At 40.6% G+C, this 27,698-nt stretch overlaps 1 protein-coding gene across 3 annotated transcripts in view; it reads left to right on the forward strand.

The window, feature by feature from the left end:
• LOC109916756 (regulating synaptic membrane exocytosis protein 2-like) overlaps positions 1 to 27,698 on the forward strand; it is a 913,938-nt gene that overhangs the window by 658,828 nt on the left and 227,412 nt on the right. For 2 of the 3 annotated variants that reach the window (XM_048595803.1, XM_048595804.1), the window contains 2 exons: positions 20,222 to 20,401; positions 21,957 to 22,066. In XM_048595803.1, the coding sequence (XP_048451760.1) occupies positions 20,222 to 20,401; positions 21,957 to 22,066 (290 nt within the window). Of the gene's footprint in view, positions 1 to 920; positions 996 to 8,909; positions 8,988 to 20,221; positions 20,402 to 21,956; positions 22,067 to 23,545; positions 23,579 to 26,602; positions 26,651 to 27,698 lie in introns of all 3 variants that reach the window. The other variant, XM_048595802.1, reaches the window with a different exon arrangement.

Consider the following 27,698-nt stretch of genomic DNA (forward strand, 5'->3'; position numbering starts at 1 on the left):
ACTTGGTGAGAGTTGCTACAATCCCTTTGAGAAACCTGGTACTAACCATGACCGTGTGTTATTTTACCAAGAAAAGCAAACAATATTAGCAATTACTGAAATTGTAATGAAGGAAAATTCCACCTTGTAATCCTTTTGAAAGAATTACTCAGGCAGCATTGTATGTGTGTCAATTGCATGCAGAGCTGAAGTAAATTTAATTTTTCAGATGGTCATCTTATACGGAAATGTCATACTAAACATTGGTGTAACTATCTTTGCTTAACAACAAAACTTGAGTATTGAGTAAGGTTAATTACGTGAATAAAATTCCATTTATCATCAGCACTGTAAATTTTCGTCTTAGCTTTTTTCTTTTTAAAACAAAAACCAATTCCCCCCTTCTGTTGTTCCAAGCAGAAGCTCACAATCAGTAGGTCTAAGATAAGTTGCTTCCAGGATTAAGCAGCATTGTTTTCGTATCATTCCAAAAGATGGAGAGATTGGTCTGCCTTCTTGATTTTACTCCCACTCTTTACAATTCTTACCTTTCTGCCCCACCTCATGTCAAACCAGCTGAGATGGCAATAATGACATATCTGTCCCATGAAATATAGTTCTGTTGCAGCACTCTTTAATGAGACCTCTAAAAGTCAAGTTTGATGGAAAATAACTTATCAGTAAATTAGTGTCCGATAACCTTTCTATATTCTGTGCAACTGTATTTCAATTTAAAATGCAATAGAATAAGTATTGACTTTTTACAAAGAAATGATTTTAGCTGTTCAATTAATTCATTCATGAAGGTTAACAGTTTGTTAAAAGATAATCCTTTTTCTCATACCATATGTAAAGAAAATGAAAGCCCATTTTGCTACTTAAGTAAGTTTGTATTCGTTTTGTGCTAACAGTGTGTCTTATTCTATTTATTGACTAAACAGCCAGATTTCTTTAGCACACAGAAGAGCAGCTTGCCCAAGGATAGAAATCCAGCAACCTTCCACTGACACTGACAGGTACCTTAGGTCAAATTAGCCAGCTCCATATCACAATCTTAACGTAATTAGATAACTGAAAGTTCCATCTCTGTTGCTGTATGCTGGACATGTTGTGTTTCTTCAAGTTTCAAAACTATTCTCTCTATGCCTCAGGATCTAACTTATATGCATCAAATCTCTTTAATTATTGTGTCACAATCCATAGAAGACGCTTTTGACAGTAATGCATAAATCTCACTAGCTCTACCTGTCAACTTAACCTGCATCGTCAGTGTCCTATTGACATATAAATGAGAAAATTGAACTGATACATTAACCTGATTAATTGCAAATGTGCTTTGGTATTTGACTGTGCAGTTTGTAGGTCTTGGCACTAAATAACTTCTGTTTAACTATTTGCTCATTGATATTTTTTGTTGTAGGTTTAACAAAGTGTGTATTTTTTCAGCAATACTCAAGTTCCTTAAATACCAATTATTTCTCTAAAGATCACAGAGAAATAGCAATAAAAATGGATTCTGAGAAAAAGGAGACATTAGGAGGGGTGATAATAGGGTGATCATAAGGGAGGCAAATGGCCTAGTGGTATTATTGCTGAACTGTTAATCCAGAGACCTGGATAACATTCCAGGGACCTGGGTTCAAATCCCGCCACAGCAGATGGCGGAATTTGTATTCAATTTAAAAAAATCTGGAATTAAGAACATCATGATGACCATGAATCCATTGTCAATTGTCTGGAAAAACCCATCTGGTTCACTAATGTCCTTTAGGGAAGGAAACTGCAAACCTTACCTGGTCTGGCCTACATGTGACTCCAGACCCACAGCAATGTCGTTGACTCTGAACTGCCCTCTGGGCAATTAGGGATGGGCAATAAATGCTGCCTAGCCAGCGACCTGCTCCTCCCGTTAACAAATAAAGGGAAAAAAAAAGCTTTCTCGAGACTTTTGAAGAAGATGATGAGTTCCCAGGTAGGAAATGAGTTGCTGTTCTTCCAGCTTCAGCTGAGCTTCACTGGAGCACTGCAGCAAGCCTGAGATAGAGATATTGGTCAAAGAACATTGTGATGTGTTGAAGGGACAAGTAACTGGAAACTCGGGGTCTTTTTTGTGGACAGAATGGAAGTGATCAGTGAAGCAGTCACCCAGTCTGCGCTTTGTTTTCCCAATGTATAGGAGACCACACTGTGAGTAGTGAATACCATAGACTGTGTCGAGTACTGTGGACGAAGTTCAGCACAAGCTGGAAGAGCAGCACTGTATTTTCTTCTTAGGAACCCTGCTGCCTTCTGGACTTAATATCGAGTTCAACAGATTTAGGGCATGAGCACCTTTCCTATTGCTTTCTCCCACTCCCACACACCAGGTTTTGGCATCCACGTGGGTTACTACCACACACTACCCATTGTCAGTCACTAATAGTCTCCATTAGCGGCTGTTCATTCCTCCAGACTGACCTTTAACTACTCCTTTGTCCAAATATTTTTCTCTCTCTTTGGGCTCTATCTCCACCTATCGTTTACATTCATTGCCCCACCCCATCTTCTGTGTAAAAACCATCCTTTTCCTTGCTACCATCAGTTCTGGAGAAGGGTCACTGGACCCAAAACATCGACTCTGATTTTCCTCCACAGACCTGCTGAGATTTTCCAGCAATTTCTAATTTTGTTTCAGATTTCTAATATCCACAGTTCTTTCAGATTTTTGAAAGAAAAGAGGGAGGTTTCAGAAGGGAATTCCCCAGGCATTCGCAGAATCTGTAACAAGAGGGATAAAGATTCATTTCAGACAATTTTGAATTCTGTCATTTTCAAGCAGCTTTGCCATTTTGGTGGTTCTACTGAATTTGTAGGGGAGATCAGGAAGCTCCCTGTGGAAATTGCAGGCAGCATGCAAAGTAAAATAAAGAGCCAAGTCAGACAAAAAAAAATGAAGGTGTCTTCAAATAATTCAGGGATTACTATTAAAATTCTTAGAGCTGATGGGTCAAATTTCCCACTTCTTAGGATCCTGATTTGCAGAGGGTATAGTCACAGAATCTGATGGTCTGAATTCCTGCTCAATGCCCCCTAGTTAACACCTGCACTGAGTTTTTGCTGTGCCTGGGTAGACGTCTGAAACTCATACCCAGAGAAGATAGCAGCTTCTTTATGATATGCAATAAGAGGTGAAAAAGGGAGGCAAACTATGATGGATGCCTAGGATAATGAGTCTGTCACATGCTGACTTAAAACTGGCAGCGTCTAGGTCTCAGGCAGACCTGCAGGGAAAAAAGGGAGTCAGATGCTTTGGACTGCAGTGTGGGCTGGCAGTTAGGACTTGGGAGGAGTCGGCTGTGAAGCAAGCAAAGGGAATTGGGGTTGGGGTTCAGGATAGATCATTGGATTTTTAGCAGGTTAGGTGGTTGGGGTTGTGTGGGGACAGGAACCTGGGTCTGGGTAGTTGGAGGGAGAGTGCAAGTAAACAACTGGGGCTCAGAGGGTGGAATTGTTGGGCTACGAGTGATTGAGAGTGAGAGTCAGAGATGGGAGATGAGATGGGAAGGTGTTTGAGACTTTGGAGAGCTGGTGATTTGCTGAGGGAGTGGTTGGGGCTTGGATGCAAGGGATTCAAGCTTGAGGAGAGCAGACTGATATTCTGTGGGTGGGTGAGGGCAAGAGATTGATACAGCTATACAGGCCTTTGGTGAGACCTCACCTGGTGTGCTGAGTACAGTTTTGGTCTCCTGATTGAAGGAGGGATACACTTGCCATAGAAGACATGAAGCAGAAGTTCACCACTCTAGTCCCTGGGAAGGAGGGATTTTCTTTTGTGAAGAGATTGGGGAAACTGGGCCTGTATTCTCTATTGTTTCAAAGAATAACGGGTGAAACCTACAGAATTCTTATGGTGTAAATGTGAGAAGATGGGTACAGTAAGCATGCTTCCCCTGGCTGGAAAAACCTAGAAACAAAGTGAACAAAGGACTGTATCTTACCAGAAATCAGCTGTATTATTTTCATCAGGTTTGATGGAGGGTTTCTTTCTGCGAGGCCTAGCTGATTTTAGTGCACTATCATCCCAAACTTAACTCATGAACTTTATACCATGCCCCTATGATGCCTTGCTCATTTGATGCTAGCCTGATTCTCCCACTCATTGTAGGTGAGAATTCACCACTGCTGGAAAATCCTGGGATTCCTAGAACCAGCACTACCCTTAAAAGGCACTGTGAACCATGTCAAGCACTGGCAGGGGGTCCCATGCATGGCTCGACATTTGCCCCTGACCTAGCAGGTGAGTGAAGTTGGGACACTGCCTTGCAGAAAAGAACCTGGAGGCCCTATTGGTCAACTCGTTGCAGAGGAGGGGTGTCTTCTCCCAGGACCAACAGAGGAGTTCCTAATACCAGATAGTGTCAGCCTGGTTTTAAGTCAGGGAAGTCTCAATAGTCTGGAGAAACACCCATTACCGTAGAAAGAAAGTCAATGACCTTCTTCGCTCTCCCACCTTCGCTCTCTGACTGCACATTCACTGTATTCTCTGCTGCTGCACCAACCTCCTACCATGGCTCATGCACTACTAGTCTCACGCACTACTAGTCTCACTGTCACATGCAGCATCTTCTTTCACTCACTTCCATCTACCCGAATCCATCCCCAGACTAGTAGCCCTGCATGTCCTCTGAAGCACTTACTTATGCACTCAGACACTTTTCTTCCACCTGCACCAGCACCAGCACCAGCACCAATAGCTGTGCCAGTCACTTTCATCTCACTTTGTTCCTCCCTTTGTCTGATTTCAGGAAAAAGCAACCCAGAATAAGCCCAGGAAGATTCAAGATAGGTAATTAACATTAGCCTCCTCACACTTCACAAGGAGACCATTTTGACTCTGACTGTCCCATTTTGCCAAAAGACCATGTCAAGCTCCTGGACTGATATCAGAGGCTGCCCTGGACTTACTGTGAGGAAACCCTAAACTGAGGACTGTCTCCCTTAGACTTTGAGATATGGACATTCAGTTGAAGTACATGCACTGTGTTTATCATGTAAGCTGCTGGCGTATGGTTTTCATTCCTTTTTATTAATGACTGACAACCATAACAAACTGCTAGGTTTTGTCTCTGTATTAAAAGGCAAGTCAAGATGGAAGTACCATGTGCCTTTTGCCAGTGAGTGGGACAAAGCACAAAAAGGCAAGGTAGGACAGGGATGCTGCGATCATCACAAAGTAAGTGCATGAGGAAATCTGAGATGCAGCCTGGTTCAGACTGTGGGTTTGTTGTCTGTCAATGCATGTAACGTATCCTTGAAACTGCATTGCAATGTAAGGTACAGCTGCCCTTCAAAGTGCAGCCATCAAGGTAAGAAGTCACACGATACCAGGTAATAATCCAACAGGTTTACTTGGATTTACACAAGCTTTTGGAGTTCAGCCCCTTTGTCAAGTGTACCTACACATTATGCAACTGTCAAGTGTAGCAGAGTATTATAAGTGGATCAGAGATATGCCATGATAATGTGGTGAGGCTAGTATATGTTGTATATCAATGCACGTGGACATGGGGCATGTGTGGTTGCTGTCCATAGAATGTGCCCTAAGATATTGGTGCCTAGTGTCCCTGATGACGGTCTGAAGGAGCAAGCTGGAGTTGCCAGGTACCCATCCTGACTTTCATGTTGGGAATCTTGGCATTTAGTTTCTATCCGACAGGTGTCAGTCCAGGGGTGCGTGGATGTGTGGGAATTGGAATGGAATACTGCTCATTAGTGTAATGACATTAGGTAATAATAAGGGCTGTAGGACCTTAGTCATTGAGCATGTTCCAGACAGAAAATGATACACCTTTCAATACTAATGACATCAAGGGATATGGAGAGAATATTTGAAAGTAACATGAGGTACATGATCAACCGGAATCTGGTTAAATGGTGGAGCAAGCTCAAAGGGCTGAATAGGCTCAGCAGTGGGTTGTGGGGGCATATGATAGTGGCAGGATATTGAGACTCAGGTAAAGAGTGGTCAGGTATTTGAAACATGGTCAGTAGAGCAATTGTGGTCAGGTGTTTGAAACATGGTCAGTAGGGTAAGAGAGACAGGGGACTAAGGTTCCTGGATAAGATTTCATGGAAGAGAAAGATTGTGGAGTCAGGGATATTGTGCTTGATTAGATGAGAGGGAAGGGAGAACTTGACCATGATGCTTGGAAAGCAGTGTGTTTAACCAAGGGGTTGAATTGTGAGTAATTGGTGAAAGATGGTTTTCATTGGTCTGCCAATAGAGAATAAAGCGTTGGGGAGAATTTTGTGCCGTGCTTATGCATTATGAGCTTTAACCACTGCTGTTCACGGGTTTGGAGAAGATAGGAGCTGTGCACAGTCCAACAGCTCCCCCAGCCATGCTCCCTCAATGCCTTTTCCATTGAATGAATCCCACAGACAACAATGGGAGTTAGTGCCCTGACTCAATTATTAAACAAAATTCCACTTTCCACCCTAATATGTTCAAAACCATCTGTTAAATGTGGCCCACATGAAGTGCTAGGATGTGGATGTTGTCCACTATAGATGTTCTGTCTGAAACTCTTGCAACAGAGTTTGGCAACACACATCCTACAAATTGATGTGTTGAAAAGTAAAAGGTACCAATAAAAGGTTGTCAACAAGACTAGGTAATGCATGAGGTGCTCTGTGCCCTTCGCCTGCACATCAACATTTACAAAGAAAGGCAACATACTTCACATTGGTAGAAACGTATTGCTAACGAATTCTTCAACAACAGACTCCTGATCATATCAGAATGAGATGAGAATGCCTAACTTTTCTTTATGCTGGAAGGTTGACAAACTCACCTGGTTTTTCCTATTTCAGTTTGTTGATAGTAAGATGCCAAACTCTTTCAGGACACACTGTAGCTGCCACAAAACTTTCTACTTATACATACGTAGACATGAACAGTCTATAGTGGCCCAAACCAAGGCAGCAGCATTTTGCTGCAATACTGACTTATGTGCTGTATAACGACATAGTAAGATGCCACATCGTCTCTATTTCAGCAACCACCAAAGCAGAGACTAAGTGTGAGACTGTACTGTTGGTTTTCTGCCGACACGTAACAGGACCTGTACTTTTCCTTTCATCCTGGCCATGGGTCCTTATTACCCTGCCCCTGAAACCTTGGCAATTTTTCATAATGTTTTGAGAAGACTTTTACAGGTCTCCAGAAACTTTCTAGATTTTAAGGGACATACTTAGGACAGCCATTGCAATGGGGAAACGCCTTTCAGCTATAACATACTAAAGGGCTGGCATGTTACAGAAACCTATGCTTGTCATTAAATGGATGTAATAAATGTCATGTGTGTTGCAATTGGATTGAGGTGATTAAGAATGCAACATATTCAATGGAAAAACATTGTTGTTATTGCATTTCTCATAATGTCCAATTTAAAATGTTTTGGAATGTAATCTTTAATAAATAAAGTGAATCCCCCACTATCAACATCCTGGGAGTTATCATTGGTCAGAAACTCAACTGGACTCACCACATAAACACAGCAGGTCAGAGGCTAGGAATACTGTGGCGAGTAACTCACCTCCTGATTCCCCAAAGCCTATCCATTATCTGCAAGGCACGAGTCAGGAGTGTGATGGGATACTCCCCACTTGCCTGGATGAGTGCAGCACCAACAACGCTCAAGAAGCTTGACACCACCCAGGTGAAGCAGCCCGCTTGATTGGAACTGCATCTGCCACCGACACTCTGCACTATCTACGAGATGCACTGCAGAAATTCACCAAAGATCCTCAAACAGCACCTTCCAAATCCACGGCCACTTCCATCTAGAAGGACAAGGGCAGCAGATATGAGGGAACACCATCACCTTCAAGTTTCCCTCCAAGCTGCTCAAAATGCTGACTTGGAAATATATTGCCTTTCCTTCACTGTAACTGTGTCAAAATTCTGGAATTCCCTCTGTAACGACATTGTGGGTCAACCCACAGCAGGTGGACTGCAGTGGCTCAAGAAGGCAGCTCATCACCACCTTCACAAGGGCAATGAATACTGGCCAGCCACATCCCATAAAATGAATAAATTAAAAAATATATATTTTTGCCAGGAAAATGCTTTTTTCCATGAGGAAAATCATTGAACTGTAGGAAACTCCAAGATCAATTTTTGCTTGCTTTTTGCAGTATTCCATGAGGTGACGTTAATATTCTCGTCTTCAAGCTTTTCTATCCCAATATTTGTGATATGTTTTAAATGTTGCCCCATCCATGAAAAGATGATGAAAAATAGGAGGTACCAACAGCTGTACTTTGTACAGATGAGCCAGCATTAATTGGTCTTTTTCATTTCATTTTATGCATCACATGTAGTGCTAAGGAGACTTAAATGCGAGTACTTGTTTGATAAAGTATGAAAATAATCTTAAAACACAGAATCAGCAGGCATGAATAACACAACATTCCAAATCATTATGGTAAGTTTTAAAACTCAGAGGCCTTAGTGCTTGAACAAGTTTTGTCACCAGAAGCCTTTGTTTCTGAAACAGCAAAACTGACTCAACTCCTGTTTGTTCCAGTGAATATGAAAGTGCCTTTACTGTTTTCCTGAGGCTACATCCTTGGGACTATTTCCAACAGTGAATTATATGGTGAAATACAATAACTGCTGTAATGAATTTATATTAATGTCATTGTGACCCTCCAGCATATAACAACTGCAGATAAATAGCTGCTTAACTAAGTAACAACTTTCTAAAAGCTTGTTCTTTTAGGAAAGTATATGTAGCAAGTAGATCGTTGTCTTGTGTTCCAATTAGAATATTTTGCTCTCTATTTTGCATATCCTCCTCCAGTTAGATTCCTTTTCCCTTTAATTGTGTCAGTGATGTAGCTTTTGTGGTTTGTTTTGTTCTTTTCTGTTGCTGTTACTGCAATAGGAGTGAAACAGTGGAAATGGTGCCAGACCATGAATCCCATTCAGAAGCTGAACAGATTGAGACAACTGAGGAAAAGAGGTATTGATCCTAGGTAGTTGGTGTTAACTACTTTGTGAATTTTGATTAACTGATTAGTCATGCCACACACATTTAATAGCAGTATGTTTTGGTGATTTGCTAAAACTTGTGAAATAAGTTTGGAGAAATCAAAAAATATTTTTTTGAGGGAGGCTCTTGTGGTATTATCACTAGGCTGTTCATCCAGAAACTCAGCTAATGTTCTGGGAACCTGGTGTTAAATCTTGCCATGAAGGTGGTCGAATTTGAATTAATAAAGAATCTGGAATTAAGGGTCTAATGACCATAGAACTGTTGTTGGTTGTCAGAAAAACTCATTTCGTTCACTAATGTTCTTCAGAAAACAAAATTTGTCATCTGTACTTGGTCTGGCCTAGATATGACTCCAGACCTACAGCAATGTGATTGACTCTTAACTTTCTGCAGATCAATTAGGGGTGGGCAATAAATGCTAACCTAGCCAGAAATGCCCACATCCAACAAGTGAATTTTAAAAAATTGCTAAGTATGTATTAGAATGTGTGAAATAAAGTTATTCATGATGTTTGAGTTTTATTTTGTTCTTTTACCTGCTTTTTTAATTTTTTTGAATATTAGTTGAATATCTGTCCCATTGCTCACAAGGTATCTGAAGGTCCTTCTCTGCTGCTGTTATTTTAGTTCTCTGTACCTTGTTCATTTTACTTAGTCACTCAAACATCTTCTACATTTTTTTTTAATCTATGAGGTGATAAATGATGTAATGAGGGAAGAACTACCAAATGTTTCAAGCTGCATCATCAACTGCCCTTTCTTGTCTTAGCTTCCATATGTTTACCATAGTTCCCATATTTGCCCTGCCATTACTTCTCGCTTTTCCTTTAATCTGGCCTTCTTCCTGTTCTTCTTTTCCCTGTTGTCTTCCTCTTCCTTCTCTTGTCAATATTTTTTAACCACTGACTTTGGTTGTTTATGCTGGCTTTTTGATTGTTTTTGCTTCATTTTACCCTTTATTTATGTCTCATTCAATCTTCAGCAATCCTGCTTTCCAATACATGGTGTCCTCTCCCTGATCCCCACGCAATCCAACAGTTTATGCCTATGTCACCAAATTACACTATTTTGATAACAAACTGCAAACTGGCATCTACCCACTCTAAACACTCCTCCTTGTTCAACCTTGTTCACTTGCACGGTCTACAACAAACTGGTCACTACAACATCAATAATAATCAATTTGACTTCAATCCAGTACCATCTCCAGTTCCACTTCAGTTGTAACAGCATCAGTGTGCAATCCCTATTTATTATTGGCTTTGATTTCTTTTGAATTATGGAATAGTTACAATGGAGGAGGCCATTCATCTCATTGCATCTGCCCTGGCTCTCTGAGCAACCTTATTTACTGCTATTCTCCTGCCTTTTCTCCATAACTTTGCACGTTGCTTCTATTTAAATAATCCTCCAATGCCCTCTTGAGTGCCTCAGTTGAACCTGCCTCCACCACATGTCCAGTCAGTGCATTCCACACTGTAACCTCTGGCTGTATGAAAAGTTATTTCTCACTTTGCATTTACTTGTTTTGCAAAACAGTCTAAAACTGTGCCCTCTGGTTCTTAATTCTTTTATGACTGGGAACAGTTTCTCCCTATCCACTTGTCCAGTCTGTTTGTTGCTCTTCAAGTTTGGTTTGTCTCTCTTTTTCATTGCATTTTTATCCTTTCAGTGCCAAGCTTGGTCTATATGGTGCTTATAGACTTCATCAAAAGGGAGTGGCATAGTGTCTCAGTGGTTAGCACTGCTGCCTCTTAGCACCAAGGACCCAGGTTCAATTCCAACCTTGGGTAACTGTCTGCATGTAGTTTGCATGACATAACAAGGTGTAGAGCTGGATGAACACAGCAGGCCAAGCAGCATCAGAGGAGCAGGAAAGCTGACGTTTCGGGCCTAGACCCTTCTTCACAAATGGGGGAGGGGAAGGGGGTCCTGAAATAAATAGGGAGAGAGGGGGAGGTGGATAGAAGATGGATAGAGGAGAATAGAAGATGGATAGAGGAGAAGATAGGTGGAGAGGAAACAGACAGGTCAAAGAGGCGGGGATGGAGCCAGTAAAGGTGAGTGTAGGTGGGGAGGTAGGGAGGAGAGAGGTTAGTCCAGGAAGGACGGACAGGTCAAGGGGGCGGGATGAGGTTAGTAGGTAGGAGATGGGGGTGGGGCTTGAGGTGGGAGGAGGGGATAGATGGGAGGAAGGACAGGTTAGGGAGGCGGGGACGAGCTGGGCTGGTTTTGGGATGCGGTAGGGGGAGGGGAGATTTTGAAGCTTGTGAAATCCACACTGATACCATTGGGCTGCAGGGTTCCCAAGCGGAATATGAGTTGCTGTTCCTGCAACCTGCAGGTAGCATCGTTGTGGCACTACAGGAGGCCCAGGATGGACATGTCGTCTGAGGAATGGGAGGGGGAGTTGAAATGGTTCGCGACTGGGAGGTGCAGTTGTTTAGTGTGAACCGAAGCGTAGGTGTTCTGCAAAGCGGTCCCCAAGCGTCCGCTTGGTTTCCCCGATGTAGAGGAGGCCACAACGGGAACAGCGGATGCAGTATACCACATTAGCAGATGAGCAGGTGAACACCTGCTTGATGTGGAAAGTCTTCTTGGGGCCTGGGATGGGGGTGAGGGGGGAGGTGTAGGGGCAGGTGTAGCACTTTCTGCGGTTGCAGGGAAAAGTGCCGGGTGTGGTGGGGCTGGTGGGGAGTGTGGAGTGGACAAGGGAGTCACGGAGAGAGTGGTCCCTCCGGAAAGCAGATAAGGGTGGGAAGGGAAAAATGTCTTTGGTGGTGGGGTCGGATTGCAGATGGCGGAAGTGTCGGAGGATGATACATTGGATCCGGTGGTTGGTGGGGTGGTACGTGAGGTTGAGGGGGATTCTGTTTTGGGTGTTATTGTGGGAACGGGGTGTGAGGGATGAGTTGCGGGAATGCGGGAGACACGGTCGAGGGCGTTCTCGACCACTGAGGAGGGGATGTTGCGGTCCTTGAAAAACGAGGACATCTGAGATGTACGGGAGTGGAATGCCTCATCCTGGGAGCAGATGAGGCGGAGGCGAAGGAATTGGGAATATGGGATGGCATTTTTGCAGGAAGGTGGGTGGGAGGAGGTGTATTCTAGTATGCATGTTCTTCCATGTCTGTGTGGGTTTCCACCAGGTGTTCTGGTTCCCTCCCGCAGTCCAGGGATGTGCAGGTTAGGTGGGTTAGTCAAGGTAAATGTTGAGTTATGGGGGTTAAGGTGGGTCTGGGTGAGATGCTGTTTGGAGGGTCAGTGCAGGCTTGATGGGCTGAATGGTCTCTATGATTCTATGAAAAGTCTTTGGAATTTCTAAAATGACAGCCTGACCCAATTCACGGACCACTATTTCTACCTTCCACAAATCTTTTTAATGTTCCGCCCTCTGTGCTGGGCCGCTGCCCATTCTTCGCCATTTCCAAAAAGCTTGTCCACTAAAAGCTTTCCACTAATGAACTCTGTGATGCAAGACTTCTGCCCTCACACCTGTATCTTCGGCCCTTGCAGCAACAGTTAAGCTCCCACTCTGGCTCCTAAATTTTGACAGGTTTAACCAACATTCAGTCTATTTGCATTTACTTTAAAGGTTTAAGATTTGATGGATAGTATGGGAGTCCGAGAGAGGTGGGTGTTAATATTGGAAAACATTCAGCAACACATTTTATTTGTATAAATATTCAATGTGTGGAACATCCCAAGATGCAGTTTTGAAAAAGGATGATGAGCTAGGGAAAAGAGAGATTAAGAACGGTGACCATAAGCATGTTTGGAGAGCTGGGTGATGTTGAGAATGTATTATTTGTAGAGATGTAGGCAGGAGAGAAATATTGCAGATCAATAGTGATATTGCAGATTTGAGTCTGTGGAATAATAATGAAGACTGGAATCTTGCAATATTAGGAAATAACAACAATTCAGTTCAATTGAGGACTGAGTAAATATCCAGGATACAATGTAGGACAAAATATAAGCAGCAATGACAACAACAACAACGACAAGCAGCAAAACAGCAATGCTTTGGACAAAGTGCTGCTAAAAGCAGCAAAGATATTTTTGAGGAAATGCTTATTAGTAAGTTTCAAGATTCTCAACACTGCCAAACGTCTCTAAAATAGTGCAGTGCAGAACTACGGATACAATTGCATGTTCATATGTGGAATTTTTCTTATGAATTCTTCACAAATTAAGCTCAAATGGAAAAGCTCCAGAAGGTTAGAAATGAAGAATGTACACTACCCAATTTTAAACCAGGAGTTTACATGTATGGAAGAAACCATTGACAGGTCTCGGCAGTTGTAAACCGGCAGCAAAGTTAATAGAGTCACTGCAGCACAGAGGAAGGCCATTGGCCATCAAACCCATGCGGGACTTTTTCTACAAGTGTGAAAATATAAGAACTTGAGTTCTGAGTTATAAATATAACATTTATAGATAAAATGTTGTTTGCTGGAGAAAATCATTTTCAGCTGAAATGCATTTACTAAGTTACTTTACGCATAATGACTATTTCAAAAAAAGTGATTTTAAAAAGATAACCATGATGACATTACTGTGTTCATATCTCTTTAGAGCAAGTGTGGAGCTGACTTTTGAGGGTTGTTTATACAAGTGCATGTGCCTCATCTTTTGTGGGTATATGTCCAGAAAGCATTCAATAACAAAATTGCCCTATCAAGGGTTACCTTGCATCATAAAATACATCAGACTGTACAGAGCAGGTAATTTGAAAGGCTTTATTATTTTTGATCTGCCAAACCATGAGTCTGGTTGCATGCTGGTAGTTCTGTAGTCCTACAAGGTGGCCTGTGCCAGGACCCTACCAAATTCATTGCAAACACCCTGACCTCAGAAAGCCAAGCCAATGTGTTATGTCATGGTTAGCAATGGTTAGGTCTGCCCTTCTACAGCCATTTCTCTCCAGTTCAGATTCTAGTAATATTTTCTCAGTTACTGCTTTGGATTCAAGTTCAGGTTCTGGCTAATTTCAGTGATAAATGGTTGTACAAATAAATTTTTTTTGTATTTTGAGCCTTATGTGCTGTTGATATACAGGTTATTTAGAAATTTGAAAATGTCAAATGTCAAATTCTGAAGGGTTGCTGGACCTGAAACTTTAACTGTGATTTCTCTCCACAGATGCTGCCAGACCCACTGATATTTTCCAGAACTTTCTGTTTTTGTTTCTAATTTCCAGCATCCACAGCTCTTTTGATTCTTTGTCAAATTGGCACTTGGTGCTCATCTAAGTATCTGCTCATGCTTTCATTAGGAAGTGGGTGAATAGTAACAGTCATTTCTGGCCGCTGATAGATTCTAGGACTTGTGTGACTTGAGGGTGGAAAAGTACAGTGGATAGTGGGGGTGGGGCTGCAATTATTTCTTTTTATGATGGTGATCACTGACCAGGCTGCAACTGTGTCCAACTGGTTGTCTACTCAGAACATTCCTGTGACCTAGAGGCGACCTTATTGAAACATACAAGATTTTCTGGGAACTTAACAGGGTAAATAGAGAAAGGTTGTTTCCCCATGTGAATTTCAGATTAAGGAGCAATGTATTGAAGAGAGAGATGAGGAATCTTTTCTCTCAAAAGATCGTGAATCTGTGGAATTCTTTACTGCAGAGGGCTGTTGATGTTGAATCAGAGGTCTACAGCATGGAAACAGGCCCTTTTTAGTCTCAGATGCCCATTCTGCTCAGTTTTCACAATTAAATTAGTCCCATTTGCCTGCGTTTGGTCCATGTCCCTCCATACCTATCCAATCCATACTAATAGGAGGATAGAACGTGGCTCTCTCCTGGAATGCATGGCTGAGAAACTGGTGAAGGGGAGAAGGATTCACATTTTTGGATCACTGGAATCTCTTCTGGGGTAGAAGTGACCTTTATAAGAAGGATAGATTGCACCTGGATTGGAAGGGGACTGATATACTGTGGGAAGATTTGCTAGAGCTAAGGTGTCAGAGGAGGAGCACTTTGGGGCCAGTGATCATAATTCTATTAGTTTTAAAATAATGATGGAAAGGATAGACTGATCTAAAGGTTAAAGTTCTAAATTGGAGGAAGGCCAATTTTGATGGTATTAGGCAAGAACTTTCAAAAGTTGATTGGGGATTGTTTGCAGGTAAAGGGACAGAAAATGGGAAGCCTTCAAAAGTGAGCTAACGAGGGTCCAGAGGTGATACGTCCCTGTTAGGGTGAAGAGCAAGCTTGGTAGGTATAGGGAATGCTGGAAGACTAAATAAATTGAGGTTTCGGTTAAGAAAAAGGAGAAAGTGTATGTCAGGTATCGACAGCAGAAATTGATTGAATCCTAGAAGAGAATAAAGGCAGTAGTGTATACTTAAGGGGGAAATCAGGAGGGCAAATAGGGGATGTAATATAGCTTTAGCAAATAGGGTTAAGGAGAATCAAAAGGGATACTACAAATACATTAAAGGCAAAAATAGTGACGAGGAAGAGAATAGGGCCCCTTAAAGATCAGCAAGGCCGCCTATGTGTGGAACCGCACGAGAGGGGGAGATACTAAATGTGTATTTTGCGTCAGCGTTTACTGTGAGAAGGATATGGAAGCTAGTGAACTTGGGGAAATAAATAGCGACATCTTTAAAAATGTCCATATTACAGAGGAGATGGTGCTGGACCTCTTACAATGCATAAAGGTGGATAAATCCCCAGGACCTACCCTAGAACTCTGTGGGAAGCTAGGGAAGTGATTGATGAGCCCCTTGCTGACATATTTGTATCATTGACAGCCACAGGTGAGGTGCTGGAAGACTGGAGGTTGGCTAATGTGGTGGCACTACTTAAGAAAGTGGTAAGGAAAAACAAGGGAACTATAAACCAGTGGGCCTGATATCCGTGGTGGGCAAGTTGTTGGAGGGGACCCTGAGGGACGGGATTTACATGTATTTGGAAAGACAAGGACTTTGCATGAGAAATTATGTCTCGCTGAATTGATTGAGGTTTTTGAAGAAATAACAAAGAGGATTGATGAAGGCAAAACAGTGGACGTGATCTATATGGACCTCAGTGGGGAGTTCGACTAGGTTCCATATGGTAGACTGGTTAACAAGGTTAAACTAGCAATTTGGATACAGAACTGGCTCAAAGGTAGCAGACAGAGGGTAGTGGTGGATGGTTGCTTTTCAGACTGGAGCTCTGTGACCAGCAGTGTGCCGCAGGATCAGTACTGAGTCCACTGCTTTTCATCATTCAAATAAATGATTTGGATGTGATCATAGGAGGTATGGTTAGTAAGTTTACAGATGACACTAAAATTGGAGGTGTAGTGGACAGCGAAGAAAGTTACCACAGAGTTCAACAGGATCTTGATCAGATGGGCCAATGGCCTGAGGAGTGGCAGATGGGGTTTAATTTAGATAAGTATGAGGTGCTGCATTTTGGGAAGGCAGTGTTGCTGAACAATGAGACCTTGGAGTGCAGGTTCATAGTTCCTTGAAAGTGGAGTTGCAGGTAGGCAGAATAGTGAAGAAGGTGTTTGATATGATTGCTTTTATTGGTCAGTGCATCGAGTGTAGGAGTTGGGAGGTCATGTGGTTGTACAGGATATTGGTTTGGCCACTTTTGAAATAATGTGTTCAGTTATGGTTTCCCTGCTATAGGAAGGATGCTGTGAAACTTTAAAGGGTTCAGAAAAGATTTACAAGGATATTGCCAGGGTTGGAGGGTTGAGCAATAGGGAGAGGCTGAATAGCCTAAGGTGAGTTTCCCTGGAGTGTTGAAGGCTGAGTGGTGACCTTATAAGAGGTTTATATAATTATGAGGGACAAGGATAGGGTGAATAGCAAAGATCATTTCCACGGGGAGGGGGAGTCCAGAACTAGAGGGCAAAGGTTTAAGGTGAGAGGGGAAAGATTTGAAAGGGACCTAAGGGGCACCGTTTTGACACAGAAGGTAGTGCGCATAAGGAATGAGCTGCCAGAGGAGTTGGTGGAGGCAGGTACAATTACAACATTAAAAAGGCATCTGGAGGTATATGAATAGGAAGGTTTTAGAGGGCTATGGGCCACATGCTGCCAATGGGACTAGATTAATTTAGGGTATCTGGTTGGCATTGACAAGTTGGACCAAAGGGTCTGTTTCCATGCTGTATAGCTCTATGACTATAATTGGCTCTAACTCTGCAAAGAAACCCCTTTTACAAGTTGGTGCTGAATTTGTTCATTCTCTTTTTCATTTAATGCAAGTTTACTGGCAGGATTCCCAATGCACCAAAATATTTAATTGTAGATTTCCGCCAATCGTCCTCTGCAAGTTGCTCTTTCAACGCCCTCATCTGAGTCCTTTGCAGTAGAACGCTTAACCCACTGGTGCGTTCACAGCTGCACTGTCTTTGGCCTCATTATATGCAGATCCTTACCTCTGTGTTACCTTCTAAATTGCTTGCAGTACTAATGTCTGGGCTGGTAGCAGCAAGAGTGAAATTTCCATGATCACTGTCTTTTTGCTATTCTTCTGCTAGTTGTTTAAGCTGTTCTTCTTGGACATCTGAAACCATCTCCAGCATAAAAATCAGATGAAATGAGTGGGCGATTGCACATGAGGAGGGGGATCGGGAATGAGACTACTCTAATTTTCTGTAGTTTCTGACTATGACCTTAGTGATAACTTTCTCAGTAATGACACGTATTGTTTACTCCAAGAGGATTAGTGCATGCAAGATCACCTGCTTTCCCCTCTCGTTAGTTTATGCTGCATCTGGCTATCAGATTGGGAAGGAATCTGATCTGGGAAGCATTGACGATTGATACTCTGAGAGATACTGGCTCCAGATTTTTAGATTATCACATAGAATCCTCTATGTGCATGGTCAGAAAGCAGTGGTTGTAGATATAATAGAGGTTCATGCCAGGAGTCAAGGACTGAAGTGATGTAACTGTTGTAGAATGAAGAAATTATCACAGCTTTCATGATATCTTAACTGAAACATGCATGGTTCTTTTTCCTCATCAGAGGTTAGTAAAATCAACAAGTTAGTGAACCAACAAGTTGGAAATCACCTTTAATGCAATTGAAAGCACACTCAGGACTTTCAAGCAAAAGCCTTTTGCATCAGGAGGGCAGCAGCTATTCAGTTTCACTCTTGTTTCATTGATCAATGACCTCCCATTGTCCTCTTGTTCTTTTAACCATTTGGTCAACCATCTCCTAACTGCTTAAGCCAGAATTTTGGCTTAAGAACACAGTTAATTAGATATATAATTGACAACTCCTTGGGAGCTTTCCTGATCACTTCAGAAAACAACTCGGGATACTGCTCATTCAAGGCTTTTACTTGTCAACTTTCCGTGGCACTATTTGAACAAGACGTTATGCTTTGTATACTATCCAATTTTATGCTTCAGTCAGTGAAGCTGATAATTTGATTATGATCATATTTCTGTTTGCTATGTTTCTTACATTACAATAGTGACTACAGTTCAAAGGTACTTCATTAGCTTTAAGGCATTTTGAGAGATCCAGTGGTCATGAAAAGCGTTTTCTAAATGCAAATCCACATAAATGTGGAAGAGAGTGCAGTCGACCAGTCTGCAGTTATTTTCCATTTGAGATTCATACTTATGGTCCTAATTCCCTTTGCCATTATATTTCTCTTAAATATTTGTACCAAAACATTTGCTGTTACCTTCTTACCTTTTTATGTTTTATTAACCTTGCTAACTTGGATCCTCAGTATTTTATTAGTGCTCTCAATCAGAAATTCCCCTTTTCTCTGACTTAGAGTGATATCTTGGTCCTAATTAGTAGGGGCTAAAGTGTAAATTAGTCTCAAGAACAGCAAAATGACACTGAATCAAATTTAGTAATGCTCAAACATTAATAATATTTGATAAAAAGGATGCATCTGTTGTAAGATGATTGAGTTGGCAATTATTTCATTGTACTGTGTGTTTTTACTCTGGCACCTGAGCAGTTTGTAGCTGCTTATGAATTTCCTTAGGCTGCTCCATAGCATTTTAAAATGATTCCACATTCATTTTTTTAAGGTTCATACCTGTGAATATTATTTCCTTTGCTCAATTTTTACGAGTATAGCTCTTACTAGGTTAATGGTCCAGTCTGTAGCAACTCTAGAATGGTTTCGTTAAACAAATCTGTAGGAACCTGCCTCGACTGACATGTGACATGACAGCTCCATATTAAGCATACCAACTCCATTAACTTTCCACCTTTGGATAGACACTTGAAGGCAAAAATTAAGTTGCAAGGCTATGAAAAATGTACAGGGAAGTGAGACTAATTGGAGAGTTTTTTTTTAAAAGAGAGCAGGAGCACACCTAAATTAGACTGTTTGGTAATAGCTGGGCTTGTCCGTTCAATCTTTCTTAACCAGGAAACAAAGATCTGATTTGCTCCCGCATACTATTTTCAAATGCTGGAGTGGAGTTTTGGAAACTCACTAAAAGTACGCTAGGTTTGAGAGGTCAGGTTTGAAAAGAGAGTGGAAAGCCTACTGAGGAGTCAGAAGTGTTCTGAACAATGAGTGTAAAATGTTTTTGATTGCTTCAAACGTCACTATGAAATGCTGTATTGTAAAGCAGGTCTGTTTTTGATGCAATGTATTTCACTGGATTCAAGAATGCTTTTGGGAAAATGCTGAAGATTATATTGTAACAAATAACTAAATATTCCCTGACATTGACTGTCTTTTTTTTTCAAAGATGAGTGTTTTCAATAATGACTGTGTATATTACTTTGTTTTCTGAGTCTAAACCACATAATAGCGCTTTGTGTAATCTAATGCAGTTTTTGGATCTGTTGGTATCGAGCTCTATTTACTGAAGGCCAATTGATTGACTAGGCTTAACACTTTCCTTCAAGACTGTTTCATTCCATCACAGAGGTGTACTCTGAAAAATTGTTTTATGTCAAGTTATATCAGAAGTTCGATAGAATAAATCAAGATTTTGTTTAACTTAATACATAATTTCTTTCAGTTCTACAAAAGACATCTGGAACTCCAGTCTCAATGGTTGCAATTACTTTGGTTTAGGTGACATGTCTTAATACCGTGGTGGGGTTAAGTCTTTTTCTCAAGATTGTGCATAGCCATTCACCTGTTAAATAAATCTGACTTTGGATAAGGCCAGAGGTTCACAATCATGTCATGAACACTTGCTTTTGAGAGGTTAAAGTTCAACTGAGTGGCTTTTTGACTGACATTACAGGAATCGTGAGGCAACTGATAGACAGGAATATCAAAGATCCAGACCATCAGAGCAACGACCTGTACTCGAGCGGATGAACTCCCGCTCCAGATCCTCAGAACGTGCCGAAACAAACGTCATGCGATCGATGCCATCATTAACATCGGGAAGATCTGCCCCTCCCTCACCTGCACTAACGAGGTGAAAGAGATACATCAAACTGCCAGACTAATCGCCTTTCCCCACCCGCCCCCACGCCGTGCCAACTCACCCTTTAATTTTCCTGTAGTTGAGTGATGTCTCCCTTCATCATAGAGTAGCCACTAGAAGCCCTCAGTACTAACCTTTTTATTTGTAGACATAAACACAGCATTTGTATCCATGTGTGGATATAATGGTGTGGGCATCATGCATTTGTTTATCAACATTCTTTAGCAGCATCTGTTATGTGAATCACACTGTGTTCAGAAGCCTGGAAAATCTGCTAATTTAAGCATGTTGTGGTTATCCTGGTTTTCTCTTGCAGCTCAAAGATCACTAAAAGGAATTGGATGCAGTTCTTAACCTGCTTGTTACCTCATCTCAGCAAGTTTTGGTACCAATGTGATTCAATATATTGGTCATCTCATTAATTGCAACTGGCTATCACAATGCATAATGTGTAAATAAAATCTTAAGGATAGCAGTGGATACCTAGTTCTTGCCAGGGAGGAGGAAAGTCCCTATTATTAGCAGATAAAGTAAATATCGACAACTAGCATTTTATGTGTAGTCATTAAACGGGAGTTAATTTGAAACTGTTGAGGTAATATCCAGCTTTCTATCTTCACAAGCTTAATTTAGTTAACCAACATAACCAGTAACTTTTACAAACTAAAATAGAAAGACATAAGTTGTTCCCTTTAATCATTCAGAAATAATGACCCTTCCTGAACCATTTCTGCTATTATTTGAACATTGTTTATCTCCCATTTTTTAAAAATCTACTCATTTCTGCCTGCTTGCAATGGTTTTATTGCCCTTGGACACAAATAGGACTACTTTAGTATCACCATGCTTTGATTTTTGATGAGGTACACAGATAGAAGGTTTCAATCAACTGAGACATTTCATAAACTAAACTCATAACAAAGACACATTCGCCAATACCACCTTCTGTGTTATGTCAGAAGGCACCTGTTCTGTGACCAATTGTTATATTGTATTTGAAAATATCTTTGACCCTCTGAGTACTGAATGCCTTTATGATTCCAAAACTTTGGCAAAGATTTGTCTCTCTAAACTTCCAGTTATGAAGTACAGTTTTGGGGAGAAATTACAGAGCTATGAAATATTGCCTCTTGTACTACAAGGTATTAAATTTTGCTCTGTAACTTTTATATTTAAACTTTCTTTTGGTACTGGTAAGGGATCTCCTGCCTGTTAACCAACTGATTTGAAATAGATTACAACAATCTGTCTTACTTAAAGGGATTTTTTTCACATGCTGCAGTGTTTTTCAGTTTGCTCTGATGTTCAGTTTTGAAGTGCCATGATCATTTAAAACATTATTCATACATTTGCTTAAAATTACTTTACTGTGATGCATAACTGATAGTTGTAGCTTGATTCTGTCTACTTGATATTTTTAAAATATACCCATGAAGTCTTAATCATAGGGTCAATAAGTGTATTTCTCCAAGTGCATCCCACCTATTTTTGAAAGCATACTTTTTTTGACAAAAATAATTACCAATTTTTAAAAAAAATTGTACAGGTCACATCTTCGTGGTGGATCAGTCCAGACAAGCCCAACCAGCACACCAATGGCAGGACGTAGAGGCCGGCAGCTCCCACAGCTTCCATCAAAGGGATCTTTGGAAAGAAGTAAGTAATGACTACCATAATATTGTTGTGTAATTCTGTCAAATGGCTGATGATGAGTAGGCTACTTTTAGAGCTTGGAAATGTTGAAAAGCTGCAAAACAAGGATTGCTCATTGTTAATGCTTTCAAGTTTTATTTGAAAGCTGAATGGCTGACAAATCTTTACAAACTGAAATGAATTAAAAGAGTTTGCACACTCAATGGAATTGCTGATATGCTACCTGTTATAGGAAATATCCAATATAGACAATATATAATATGCAGCGTGTAACAATTATAAGCAATAACATATACTATAACATATTTTATGATATAACTGGTGTTGGTAGCTTGCAACTAATTAATTATACCTGTTCATTTATTATTCAGATTAACTTAAAAGACTCATAAGTCATTCAGGTTATTTGTATTTCCTTGCAATATTGCATACATGGCTAATTGTGGGGTTCAGAAATAAACTTGAGTGTCACTATTTCTGTAAGAAGAATCCAGATGTCCTAGGATGGATGTGTACAACCACAGTGCAAAAATTTAATTCTTTGATTTTCTTAGAAGCTTCATATTGGGTGTTCATTTATGCAGGCAGCAGGGACCTCAAAGGCCAGCTGGAGATCTGGCAAGTGTCCTAGCTTGCGCCTTTCAGGGAAGATCTGCCTAATATTATGCCCATTGGACACTTAGGTAAACAGCAACAGGCCTTCCCCTGGCTCCCAAAAGTTTCAACAACTTCTCACTGTAGGCAGTGCCAGCAGGAGAGGAGGCAGCTACCAGTGATGCACCCATCCAAGGCCTATGAACGTCAAAAGGTCCCAAGCAACAGGCAAGTGTGGGCAGATTGGGAGTAAGACAATGGTTGCAGGTTGTGCCGAGTGGGGATGGTTGGGGAGTCAGTCAGCAACAATGGCCAGGGGTGGGATGTTGTATTTATTCTCGTTGTGTTCCTGATCCCATCTTACCAGTGCAGGACCTTGGATCAAGCTCAGAGTATATTTGAATGAAGGACCTACATGCCCCAAGAGCTTGCAGGTCAATCTGACAGGTTTCTGCTTTTTGAATTCCTTTACAATGACTTCCTCACAGACAGATAGTGGATAATATCAGTATTCATTGTCCACATGAGGGTCTCAAATAGCGGTGGCTCAGGAAGGCCATCCATGAGCCTTTCCACCTCTAACTTGGCCAGGGCAGAGGTGGGAAGATGGTGGTGTCTCCTCATGTTACTCTTTCATCGGATAAAATGCCCCCAACTCCAATCAGTCATACCTCCAGACCTACCTGGGAAGACATTGAATTCTACCTCTGCATTAAAATGGAGCAAAGCTAACCGTAAGAAAGGAGACAAAGAATTGTACCTTCTAAGGATGGAAGCAGATCAGTTTTACCCTAATATTGATCTGTTAAAGATTATTTGTTGATGTTCCTTTTTCCTTTCATTTTTTTCTTTTATTTATTCCATTTTCTCCTGTTTCTTTCTTCCCAGACAATGGAGAAGAAGGAATTGAGCTTTATGAAGGTTTGTAAACAGAAATTAAGTTATTTATGTAGAGAAGCCTTTGCGGGCTTCATCTGCAGAAATAAACACCTGCAATAGATTGCCTGTGGTTTCAGTTGTCCAGAATTACCTGTAATTGCAATTTTAATTTTCCTTTCTCAACTCAATAGAGCAGAACTTACAAATGTAATAATCGATAAAAATTGTACAAATCCAACAATTCAAAAGAAGGATTGGGAACTTTCCACGAGGAATTCATTGCGTGTGAATGGGCAGGAAACCATGTAGCATCAATTGCAGTACTTTTTTTTTGGAAAAGGAGTGTGGGTTAGAGACCATAAACCATTCATAGTAAAGGCCACACTCAGGCATGTCTGTGTATATAAACACACGTATAAAATGTATTTTTTCAAATATTTAATATTTGAAGTATGCACTTGATAATTTGATGATCCCTAAGAATTCTAGGGACTTGGTACAAATTGTAAATTAAGCTGTCATTAGTAATGTAATAATTCAGTCAATGGCAAGCCAGGTTATTCTCATGAGATTAAGCTTGAAATCAGATTTCTCCCTTAAAGTTATCAGTCAATATCTATTACTGATTAACATTTCAAGTTCTTTGTTGATGAGCTCCCTGTGGCTGCCATTCTCTATTAATTCAGACCCGAGGCTTAAGACCATGATGGCTTCAGGTCTGTCTTTTTCGTACAGGACCATTCTCTGAACCCAGTATGATGAACAAATCTCTCTCAGAGGCTGGAATTTATGGTCCCCTACCAGTTTTGTTTCTGATGAGTGGCGAGGGTAGGGTTACAGAAGGTGGCAGTTAAATATCAAGGATTTAGCCCACATCCTTACCAACCACCTTCAGATGTTTTGAGGCTATTATCTGCCTAACTAAGTGGCAATAGAGGGGCTCTATCCACCTCCACTGACTGTAATCACTGGACGACGGCAGGCAGATCAGCATGCAAAGGTTTCTTTTGGATGAATGATTTCTTAGAAAATGCAGGAAGGAAAACTGGGGCTCTTAAATCAAGAGGGTGCCCTACACCCTTTTGGGACCAACCATCCCAGTTGCAAGATTTCATCCCCTTCTTTATTTTCCATGCTTGCCTGCTAAAACCCAACTCTCTCCTCTTGCCTCAAAGAAGGTGACTGCTATGGGAAATGTGGTGTGCATGTACCCAGAGCACTATTAGGGAGGGAGTTCTGGGCTTTTGACTGAGTGGCAATGAAATTACAGCAACATATGTTCAAGTGAGGATGGTATGTGATTTGGAAGAGAACTTTCACGTGGTAACTTTCCTGTGTTCTTACTACATTTTTTGTTCTGGAAGGTTGAGTTTGTGGGTTTAGAAAATGTTGTCAAAAGGAGATTTGCTGAATTATTGCTGTACATCTTGTAGATGATGCACTGTGCATTAGTAATGGAGGGAGAGCATGTTGAAGGTGGTGGTAGGGGTACCGATCAAGAAGGTTGATTTGTCTTGTCTGTGTAGAACCTCTTGAGCTTTATTGAAACTGCACTCTTCCAGGCCCGTTGGGAGTATTCCATCATGTCATGACCTGGTACTTCTGGATAGCTGATAGTCTGTGGAGAGGCAGTGTTTCACTGCAGAATTCCCAGCTCTGATCTGCTCTGGCAGCCTCCATATTTATGTGACTGAGCCAGTAAATTTTCTGGTTTCTTAGTGATGATGTTAATGATAAATGTTAAAGGTGGTGGTTAGTTTCATCTTATTCGATGTGATCATTGCTTGGCATTGTGTGACTTTAATGTGAGTTGCCATTCATCAGTCCAAGATTTAAAATTGTCCAGACCTAACTGCATGCATGAAGGAGGAGTTAAAATGAAACTGAAATTCTCAACCATCAGTGAACATCTTCACTTCTGACCTTATGATGGAGGGAGTGTCTTGGACGAAGCATATAAATATGACTCCAGTTGGTGAAATGTTTTCCTGTCTGGTTTTCCCAAAAGTAAAGGGCATCACTAACTTGTTGTTAGTCTGAACGACTAAAGTGGAAATGCTTGCTGTTTATGATGATGGAACTTCCAGTATTAATTCCTTTAGAGCTGGGAATTCTGAAGTGAAGCACTTTTTCTCTATTTGCCATCCACAAGGCCCGGGTCAGGAGTATAATGGAATTCTGAATAGGATAATAAGGTTATAAATCAGTGCATGCTTAGTATATGCTTTACAAATTAGTTATGACTGATCTATAAATTGTAGAGGGATTGCAAATAAAATCAATTGCATCAGCACTCGGATTCTGTCAAAGTGGAACAGACATGAACTTCATATAAGTGGACATAACTGATAAACTTTGGCTGTCAAATCATCACCCTTTACACAACTCAGCTGAATTAGTTTGGCTTCAATGGAAAGAAAAATTGGAAAGGATAATGGACAACTAATTAAATATTACCTGATTTACACTAGGGTGTAGAATGGAAGTTCCAGCAATGGAATATGCCCTTTAGAATTTAAATTACATTGTGGTGCGGTATTCTGATTAATTGATTATTCCTTAGTAAATAGATACATTTAAATTTTTTTTATTCTTTGAGTCTCAGTAGTGTTAACTGATTTTTAAAATTTTCTATGGAATTTTTCCACTAAGTTCAGCTGTTGTCCTCCCCATTCCCCACTTCTGTCCCGATGAAATAGCCCAATTAGTTTGTAATTCCACTGGTTTCCCTGCAGGTTACGGCAAGTCACAATCATTATGATTCATGACAGGGAAAACATTAAAAGCTATAATTTTCCCATTGTAATCATAAGTGTGCTTTATTCTTGAATAGTTCAAATCAGTTGATGTACATTCGCAAACCAATGTGAATCAACTTGGATATGCTTCCTGGAACATACAGCAATTCTGATATTTTATGCTGTCATGATTACATTTTCATTTTGAATCTGGAGCTATGGAATCAGTTTTTAATTCTTCAGACTTGTTTTCACCAGTCAGCTAAAATATAAACCTGTCTGAGAGGAGTTTTAAAATCTAAATGTTAATTTTGTTGATATTATGCAGAAGAAGACAATGAAAATACTCTGGAGCAGTGGTCAGAGGTGGAGGAAGGTCTGTCTTATCTGTGACCATGTAGAATTTGTGTGCTGTGGTGTGTTGTTTTGCTGTGTCTCGCCTTAACGATTTATTTATTTCCTTTCAATTAAAGAACAGCACACGTTCCATATTTTATATCAGTTATCGATGATTGTCCAGTGTATTTTGCCAACAATTTTTTCAGTCAGTTGTGGAAAGTAACACGTGTATTGTACAAACATTGTAGGAGATAATACACAGCCAATACTTTAATAGCCTTCCATCAAAGCAAATGCCGTACCTGAACGTCATGTAATGTAGTACACACATCATGCAATGATATCCTCAATACATATTAGATTTTTGAAACCAATTACTTTTTAAAAAGAACCTGTATCTTTCTAAAGTAATTTCATTCTCAAAATACCGCTTCATCAAAAACACTGTCGACTGAAATCCATCCATTCAGAAGTAAGAATTAAGATTTCTTCTTTGAAATGATTATTTCGTCCGTGTTCAGCAGCCCACGGCCAAATGTAAATGATTGAATTAAATGCTGTGGGATAATACATAGCTAAAATTGGAAAATTTATAATTAGACTAACAGTATTAAGATTTGGGGAGGGGTAGTGTCCAATGTTTACTGAGCCTATTTTGTATCTGTTGACGGTTTGAGGAACATACGTTAGCACAATCACACAAATGTAGCAAATTACCAACCCACTTTACAGAGAACCTCATTATGTCAATAATGGGCATGATTGGTTGTTGAAAAGTATGGATTACAACTTCATTAGAAAATGATCTGATTTAAAACATATTATGCTTTAACCAACTAGAATAAAATTCTATAAAAGCTTACAAAAAATAAGTTCATTCCAGTTGAGTCAAATATGATTATTCTGAATTGTCATTTTTCTCCTTCAACAATGTCTATTGTATCAAAAAATACTACTTCCTGATTTAAATCGGTAACTGGTGTGACCTGTGTGATTACAACGTGTAGAGCTAGATGAACACAGCAGGGCAAGCAGCATCAGAGGAGCAGGAAGGCTGACGTTTCGGGCCTAGAAGGGTCTAGGCC

Source organism: Rhincodon typus, chromosome 4 (assembly GCF_021869965.1).
Source record: "Rhincodon typus isolate 14 chromosome 4, sRhiTyp1.1, whole genome shotgun sequence".
Lineage (NCBI taxonomy): Eukaryota > Metazoa > Chordata > Chondrichthyes > Orectolobiformes > Rhincodontidae > Rhincodon > Rhincodon typus.